The sequence below is a fragment of the Hyperolius riggenbachi genome, chromosome 3, assembly GCF_040937935.1.
Source record: "Hyperolius riggenbachi isolate aHypRig1 chromosome 3, aHypRig1.pri, whole genome shotgun sequence".
NCBI lineage: Eukaryota > Metazoa > Chordata > Amphibia > Anura > Hyperoliidae > Hyperolius > Hyperolius riggenbachi.
The window spans coordinates 453,970,395-453,980,118 of record NC_090648.1 but is presented as its reverse complement, the minus strand read 5'-3'; the positions used below and the strand labels follow the sequence as shown (position 1 = coordinate 453,980,118).

At 44.5% G+C, this 9,724-nt stretch overlaps 1 protein-coding gene across 1 annotated transcript; it reads left to right on the top strand.

Annotated features, from left to right (window-relative positions):
• Window positions 1-214: 214 nt before the first annotated feature.
• Window positions 215-9,450, top strand: LOC137562403 (zinc finger protein 25-like). The gene is made up of 2 exons (XM_068273744.1): window positions 215-253; window positions 8,917-9,450. Exons 1-2 carry the CDS (start codon window positions 215-217, stop codon window positions 9,448-9,450), a joined length of 573 nt encoding a protein of 190 aa, XP_068129845.1.
• The last annotated feature ends 274 nt before the right edge of the window (window positions 9,451-9,724 follow it).

Sequence of the window (9,724 nt, the reverse complement as noted above, 5' to 3'; positions counted from 1 at the left end):
GGGATAAAGTTATTGAGAAATTTAAAGCAGGCTTAAGCTACAAAAAGATTTCCAAAGCCTTTAACATCCCACAGAGCACGGTTTAAGCGATCAATCAGAAATGGAAGGAGTATGGCGCAACTGTAAACCTACCAACCTACCAAGACAAGGCCGTCCACCTAAACTCACAGGCCGAACACAGAGAGCGCTGAGCAGAAATGCAGTCAAGAGGCCCATGGTGACTCTGGACCAGCTGCAGAGATCTACAGCTCAGGTGGGGGAATCTGTCCATAGGACAATTATTAGTCGTGCACTGCACAAAGTTGACCTTTATGGAAGAGTAACAAGAAGAAAACCATTGTTAACAGAAAAGCATATATATGTATGCAGCCAAATACAGGGAAATCTTGGAAGAAAACATCTTGGAGTCTGCAAAAGACTTGAGACTGGGGTGGAGGTTCACTTTCCAGCAGGACAATGACCCTAAACATAAAGCCAGGGCAACAATGGAATGGTTTAAAACAAAACATATCTATGTGTTAGAATGGCCCAGTCAAAGTCCAGATCTAAATCCAATTGAGAATCTGTGGCAAGATCTGAAAACTGCTGTTCACAAACGCTGTCCATCTAATCTGACTGAGCTGGAGCTGTTTAGCAAAGAAAAATGGGCAAGGATTTCAGTCTCTAGATATGCAAACTGGTAGACACATACCCTAAAAGACTGGCAGCTGTAATTCCAGCAACGGGTGGTTCTATAAAGTATTGACTCAGGGGGCTGAATAATTATGCACACCCCACTTTGCAGTTATTTATTTGTAAAAAATGTTTGGAATCATGTATGATTTTCGTTCCACTTCTCACGTGTGCACCACTTTGTATTGGTCTTTCAAGTGGAATTCCAATAAAACTGATTCATGTTTGTGGCAATAATTTGACAAAATGTGAAAAACTTCAAGGAGGCCGAATACTTTTGCAAGCCACTGTGTATATATATATATATATATATATATATATATATATATATATATATATATATATATATATATATATATATATATGTTTATCTGCCCTGTACCTTGACAAAGGGGATCTTACTGGCCACGAAACAACCGTCAGATTTGTGGTCAGATGTTGTAGTGTGTGTGTGTGATGGGACATTAAATTGACACAAGTTACAGCAAGTCTGTGTGCGGACCCTTCCTTTACCTTGCAAATTACTATCTGAGCGCCGCTATAGCTGTAATTCACATTACAACCAATGGCAGCGCATAGGCCCAAATTTCCTGTGCCCTTTTTGCCTGTCTCGATCCGTGCATCTGTGCAGTGCGGCCATGTGTGTACAAGAACGGGAGTGCAGCCGTGAAGAAGAGGGTCCGGCAAGGATTGATGGGCTGCAGGAGAATCGGAGAAGCCTCTCGGTCATCCGGAAGCTTCCTGTACTGAAGTAGGTAATTTTTGCCTTTTTTTAAATTCACAGGTTTGCTTTAAAGAAAACCAGAGAGGTTAATGTAAAAAGATTTGATACTTACCCAGGCTTCCTTCAGCCCCATAAGCATGGATGCGTCTCTCGCCGTCCTCCCGGTGTCCTCTATTCGTCCAAAATCAGACCCGCTATCTGGCTTTGTCAGCTCCAGTCTGGCTCAGTGACATCAGCCAAGATTTTTTTGCGCTTGCGAAGAAGACCCCGGCTGACGTCACTGAGCCAGATACCGGGGCTGATTGCCGCTAAACGGAGGACCGCGGGAAGACGGCGTGGGATGCCTCCATGCCTATGGGGCTGGAGGAAGCCCCGAGTAAGCAAAAAATCTGTTTACATTAACCTCTCTGGTACACTTTAAAGGGGCACTATGGCGAAAGATTGTAAAATTTAAAATATGTGCAAACATAGACAAAGAAGAAGTAAGTTTTTTCTAAAGTAACATGAGCCATAAATTACTTTTCTCATATAATGCTGTCACTTACAGTAGGAAGTAGAAATCTGACAGAAGCGACAGGTTTTAGACTGGTCCATCTCTTCATAGGGAATTCTCAGCAAGGCTTTTTATTCTTTATAAAGATAGTCCCTAAAAAGCATTTAACCACTTCCCGACCGCCTAACGCACAGCGGCGGCCGGGAAGTGGAGCCCTTAAGGACCGGCTCACCCACAGAGGCGGCGGTCCATTTAAGGGCATGGGCGGAGCGATCGCGTCATCCGTGACGCGATCCTCCGCCGGCGCCTGTCACCGCTCGCTCGCCGCAACATCCCGCCGGCTATACGGAAGCGCCGGCGGGATGTTAACCCCGCGATCGCCGCATACAAAGTGTATAATACACTTTGTAATGTTTACAAAGTGTATTATACAGGCTGCCTCCTGCCCTGGTGGTCCCAGTGTCCGAGGGACCACCAGGGCAGGCTGCAGCCACCCTAGTCTGCACCCAAGCACACTGATTTCTCCCCCCCCCTGCCTCCTGATCGCCCACAGCACCCATCAGACCCCCCCCCCTGCCCACCCCCCAGACCCCTGTTTGCACCCAATCACCCCCCTAATCACCCATCAATCACTCCCTGTCACTATCTGTCAACGCTATTTTTTTTTATCCCCCCCCCCCTGCTCCCTGCCCCCTCCTGATCACCCCCCACCCCTCAGATTCTCCCCAGACCCCCCCCCCCAGACCACCCCCCCCTGTTTACTGTATGCATCTATCCCCCTGATCACCTGTCAATCACCTGTCAATCACCTGTCAATCACCCGTCAATCACCCATCAATCACCCGTCAATCACCCCCTGTCACTGCCACCCATCAATCAGCCCCTAACCTGCCCCTTGCGGGCAATCTGATCACCCCCCCACACCAATAGATCGCCCACAGATCCGACATCAGATCACCTCCCAAATCCATTGTTTACATCTATTCTCTCCTCTAAACACCCACTAATTACCCATCAATCACCCATCAATCACCCCCTATCACCACTTGTCACTTTTACCTATCAGATCAGACCCTAATCTGCCCCTTGCGGGCACCCAATCACCCGCCCACACGCTCAGATTGCCCTCTGACCCCCCCCTTATCAATTCACCAGTGCATTAATTACATCTGTTCTTCCCTGTAATAACCCACTGATCACCTGTCAATCACCTGCCAATCACCTATCACCCATCAATCACCCCCTGTCACCCCCTGTCACTGCCACCCATCAATCAGCCCCTAACCTGCCCCTTGCGGGCAATCTGATCACCCACCCACACCATTAGATCGCCCGCAAACCCGCCGTCAGATTACCTCCCAAATGTATCGTTTACATCTGTTATCTTCTCTAAACACCCACTAATTACCCATCAATCACCCCCTATCACCACCTGTCACTGTTACCTATCAGATCAGACCCTAATCTGCCCCTTGCGGGCACCCAATCACCCGCCCACACGCTCAGATTGCCCTCAGACCCCCCCCCCCCTTATCAATTCGCCAGTGCATTAATTACATCTGTCCTTCCCTGTAATAACCCACTGATCACCTGTCAATCACCTGCCAATCACCTATCACCCATCAATCACCCCCTGTCACTGCCACCCAACAATCAGCCCCTAACCTGCCCCTTGCGGGCAATCTGATCACCCACCCACACCAATAGATCGCCCGCAGATCCGACATCAGATCACCACCCAAGCGCAAGTGTTTCCATCTATTCTCTCCTCTAAACACCCACTAATTACCCATCAATCACCCATCAATCACTCCCTATCACCACCTGTCACTGTTACCTATCAGATCAGACCCTAATCTGCCCCTTGCGGGCACCCAATCGCCCGCCTACACGCTCAGATTGCCCTCAGACCCCCCCTTATCAATTCGCCAGTGCAATATTTACATCTGTTCTCCCCTGTAATAACCCACTGATTACCTGTCAATCACCCATCAATCACCCCCTGTCACTGCCACCCATCAATCACCCCCTGTCACTGCCACCCATCAATCAGCCCCTAACCTGCCCCTTGCGGGCAAACTGATCACCCACCCACACCAATAGATCGCCCGCAGATCCGACATCAGATCACCACCCAAGCGCAGTGTTTCCATCTATTCTCTACCCTAAACACCCACTAATTACCCATCAATCACCCCCTGTCACTGCTACCTATCAGATTAGACCCCTATCTGCCCCTAGGGCACTCAATCACCCGCCCACACCCTCAGAATGCCCTCAGACCCCAGCCCTGATCACCTCGCCAGTGCATTGCTTGCATCCATTCCCCCCTCTAATCACACCTTGAGACACCCATCAATCACCTCCTGTCACCCCCTAGCACACCTACCCATCAGATCAGGCCCCAATTTGCCCCGTGTGGGCTCCTGATCACTCGGCCAAACCCTCAGACCCCCTTCCGATCACCTCCCCAGTGCATGGATTGCATCTATTTTCCCCTCTAACCACCCCCTGAGACACCCATCAATCACCTCCTGTCACCCCCCTAGCACTCCTACCCATCAGATCAGGCCCAATACAACCTGTCATCTAAAAGGCCACCCTGCTTATGACCGGTTCCACAAAATTCGCCCCCTCATAGACCACCTGTCATCAAAATTTGCAGATGCTTATACCCCTGAACAGTCATTTTGAGACATTTGGTTTCCAGACTACTCACGGTTTTGGGCCTGTAAAATGCCAGGGCGGTATAGGAACCCCACAAGTGACCCCATTTTAGAAAAAAAAGACACCCCAAGGTATTATGTTAGGTGTATGACGAGTTCATAGAAGATTTAATTTTTTGTCAAAAGTTAGCGGAAATTAATTTTTATTGGTTTTTTTTCACAAAGTGTCATTTTTCACTAACTTGTGACAAAAAATAAAATCTTCTATGAACTCGCCATACACCTAACGGAATACCTTGGGGTGTCTTCTTTCTAAAATGGGGTCACTTGTGGGGTTCCTATACTGCCCTGGCATTTTAGGGGCCCTAAACCGCGAGGAGTAGTCTAGAAAACAAATGCTTCAAAATGACCTGTGAATAGGACGTTGGGCCCCTTAGCGCACCTAGGCTGCAAAAAAGTGTCACACATGTGGTACCGCCGTACTCAGGAAAAGTAGTATAATGTGTTTTGGGGTGTATTTTTACACATACCCATGCTGGGTGGGAGAAATTTCTATGTAAATGGACAATTGTGTGTAAAAAAATCAAACAATTGTCATTTACAGAGATATTTCTCCCACTTAGCATGGGTATGTGTAAAAATACACCCCAAAACGCATTATACTACTTCTCCTGAGTACAGCGGTACCACATGTGTGGCACTTTTTTACACCCTAAGTACGCTAAGGGGCCCAAAGTCCAATGAGTACCTTTAGGATTTCACAGGTCATTTTGCGACATTTGGTTTCAAGACTACTCCTCACGGTTTAGGGCCCCTAAAATGCCAGGGCAGTATAGGAACCCCACAAATGACCCCATTCTAGAAAGAAGACACCCAAAGGTATTCCGTACGGAGTATGGTGAGTTCATAGAAGATTTTATTTTTTGTCACAAGTTAGCGGAAAATGACACTTTGTGAAAAAAAACTATTAAAATCAATTTCCGCTAACTTGTGACAAAAAAATAAAAACTTCTATGAACTCACCATACTCCTAACGGAATACCTTGGGGTGTCTTCTTTCTAAAATGGGGTCATTAGTGGGGTTCCTATACTGCCCTGGCATTTTAGGGGCCCTAAACCGTGAGGAGTAGTCTTGAAACAAAAATGACCTGTGAAATCCTAAAGGTACTCATTGGACTTTGGGCCCCTTAGTGCAGTTAGGGTGCAAAAAAGTGCCACACATGTGGTATCGCCGTACTCGGGAGAAGTAGTACAATGTGTTTTGGGGTGTATTTTTACACATACCCATGCTGGGTGGGAGAAATACCTCTGTAAATGACAATCTTTTGATTTTTTTACACACAATTGTCCATTTACAGAGGTATTTATCCCACCCAGCATGGGTATGTGTAAAAATACACCCCAAAACACATTGTACTACTTCTCCCGAGTATGGCGATACCACATGTGTGGCACTTTTTTGCACCCTAACTGCGCTAAAGGGCCCAAAGTCCAATGAGTACCTTTAGGATTTCACAGGTCATTTTGAGAAATTTCGTTTCAAGACTACTCCTCACGGTTTAGGGCCCCTAAAATGCCAGGGCAGTATAGGAACCCCACAAATGACCCCATTTTTAGAAAGAAGACACCCCAAGGTATTCCGTTAGGAGTATGGTGAGTTCATAGAAGATTTTATTTTTTGTCAAAAGTTAGCGGAAATTGATTTTAATTGTGTTTTTTCACAAAGTGTCATTTTCCGCTAACTTGTGACAAAAAATAAAATCTTCTATGAACTCACCATACTACTAACGGAATACCTTGGGGTGTCTTCTTTCTAAAATGGGGTCATTTGTGGGGTTCCTATACTGCCCTGGCATTTTAGGGGCCCTAAACCGTGAGGAGTAGTCTTGAAACGAAATTTCTCAAAATGACCTGTGAAATCCTAAAGGTACTCATTGGACTTTGGGCCCTTTAGCGCAGTTAGGGTGCAAAAAAGTGCCACACATGTGGTATCGCCGTACTCAGGAGAAGTAGTATAATGTGTTTTGTGGTGTATTTTTACACATACCCATGCTGAGTGGGAGAAATATCTCTGTAAATGGACAATTGTGTGTAAAAAAAATTAACAAATTGTCATTTACAGAGATATTTCTCCCACCCAGCATGGGTATGTGTAAAAATACACCCCAAAACACATTATACTACTTCTCCTGAGTACGGCAATACCACATGTGTGGCACTTTTTTGCAGCCTAACTGCGCTAAGGGGTCCAAAGTCCAATGAGCACCTTTAGGCTTTACAGGGGTGCTTACAATTTAGCACCCCCCAAAATGTCAGGACAGTAAACACACCCCACAAATGATCCCATTTTGGAAAGTAGACCCTTCAAGGTATTCAGAGAGGGGCATGGTGAGTCCGTGGCAGATTTCATTTTTTTTTTGTCGCAAGTTAGAAGAAATGGAAACTTTTTTTTTTTTTTTTTTCTCACAAAGTGTCATTTTCCGCTTACTTGTGACAAAAAATAATATCTTCTATGAACTCACTATGCCTCTCAGTGAATACTTTGGGATGTCTTCTTTCCAAAATGGGGTCATTTGGGGGGTATTTATACTATCCTGGAATTCTAGCCCCTCATGAAACATGACAGGGGGTCAGAAAAGTCAGAGATGCTTGAAAATGGGAAAATTCACTTTTGGCACCATAGTTTGTAAACGCTATAACTTTTACCCAAACCAATAAATATACACTGAATGGGTTTTTTTTTATCAAAAACATGTTTGTCCACATTTTTCGCGCTGCATGTATACAGAAATTTTTACTTTATTTGAAAAATGTCAGCACAGAAAGTTAAAAAAATCATTTTTTTGCCAAAATTCATGTCTTTTTTGATGAATATAATAAAAAGTAAAAATCGCAGGAGCAATCAAATAGCATCAAAAGAAAGCTTTATTAGTGACAAGAAAAGGAGCCAAAATTCATTTAGGTGGTAGGTTGTATGAGCGAGCAATAAACCGTGAAAGCTGCAGTGGTCTGAATGGAAAAAAAGTGGCCGGTCCTTAAGGGGTAGAAAGCCCTAGGTCCTCAAGTGGTTAAACAATGATGCTGGCCAGCCTCCCTGCGCACTACACAGTTTTTTGGCAGTTGGACAGAGCAACTGCTATTCACTAAGTGCTTTTGAAAATAAATAAATCCCTGAGAATCCCCCTATGAAAAGATGGACTAGTCCAAAACCTGTCGCTTCTGTCAGATTTCTACTACCTACTGTAAGTGACAGCAACATAGGAGAAAAGTAATTTATGGCTCATTTTACTCTAGAAAAAAATATACTTCTTATTTGTATATGTTTGCACATATTTTACATTTTAAAATTCTTCGCCATAGTGCCCCTTTCAGCACAGTGACAGTTTACCATTGGGTTTTAGGGGACACACCCCTTACATGATTCTCTGATCTCAGGCAAGGCAGTCAGCTCTGGAAAAAACGTACTTCTTATTTGTATATGTTTGCACATATTTTACATTTTACAATGTTTCACCATAGTGCCCCTTTAACCATTCCCTGTATAAAATCTAATACAGTTCCATCTGAAAAAAAGTTGTACATACAGCCAATGTCCACTGATACAGCTCACAGTACATCACTGCACAGACCAGGTGTAGCATCTATACTAATGTATTCTTGGCTCAACACTCATCATATGATATGATTTGGCACTCTACCAACGTGCAATCTATTTAAAGAGACGAGACGCTAATTTTCTCTTTTAATGCCTGGTTGAAGAGCGTTGGATGTGGGCTTCATTTGTAGGGATACGGCAAGAACTTGGATTATGCATGAATGTGCTTCTGATGATGCAGTCGGTGGACCATGAAATGCACGTCGAGCTATTGGTTTTATGCATATTGTAAGCTTAATCATTGGACAGGTTTTGCTTGTTTTAGACTGAACTATGTATGAGGCTAGGTTTACAGTGGTCATTTGCACAACTTATTTGTTATAATGACTGTGAACTGCAGTGGAAATTGGACATAGACGTTAATACAAAGCCTGCATGCAGAGAGTAAGAATAATGTGATCCATTATATGGTCAGCGTTTTGACATGCAGAATTACGCACTTCCTCTGCGTAGCTGGCCGCGATGACGGCAGTGCGGGGACCCGGTTCTCGTAGCTGCAGACATCGGAGGGCGGCAGCATGGGAACGATCCAGGCGGATGGGGCTGGAGGAAGCCCCAGGTATGTATAAAATTGTTTTACTTCAGTCAGCTCTGAGTCCCTTTAAACGTTTTTTGAAGAGATGATAATGGGTTGTCAGACTTAAAAAGATCTCACACTGGTGAGAAGCTCTATTTGTGTGCTGAGTGTGGGAAATAATTTGTACAGAAATCACAGCTTGTCAGACATAAAAGATCTCACACTAATGAAAAGACCTATTCATGTGCTGAGTGTGGGAAATTTTTTCCACAGAAATCACAACTTGTCACACATGAGAGATCTCACACTGCTGAGAAACCACACTTATGTGCTGAGTGTAGGAAATGTTTTGTACAGAAATCACAGCTTGTCAAACATGAAAGATCCCACACTGGTGAGAAGCTCTATTCCTGTGCAGAGTGTGCGAAATGTTTTATTTATTACTCACTTCTTGTCAGGCCTGAGAGATCTCCCACTGGTGAGAATCCCTATTCATGTGCTGAGTGTGGGAAATGTTTTGCACGGAAATCAGAGCTTGTTTTACATGGCAGCTTTCACAGTGGAAATAGGCCCTATTCATGTTCTGAGTGTGGGAAATGTGCTGGGCCTACATCATCACTGCTTGTCAGACATGAAAGGTCTCACACTAGTGAGAAACTCTATTCATGTGGTGAGTGTGGGAAATATTTTGCACAGAAATCAGTTCTTGTCCCACACTGGTGAGAAGACTTATGCAGCGATTTATGGCAAACATATTTCCCACACCCAGAACATGAATAGGGCTTATTTACCAGGTGAAAGCTGCCATTTGATTCAAGCTCTGATTTCTGTACAAAACATTTCCCACACTCAGCACATGAAAAGGGCTTCTCATCAGTGTGAGTTCTCTCATGTGTGGACAGTACAATATATGTGTTACGTAAGTAGATCAAGTATTTATCTACTTAAATATGTGTTTTTCTTCCTGGCATAGTATGGCTAATCCTCCTGCTTTAAA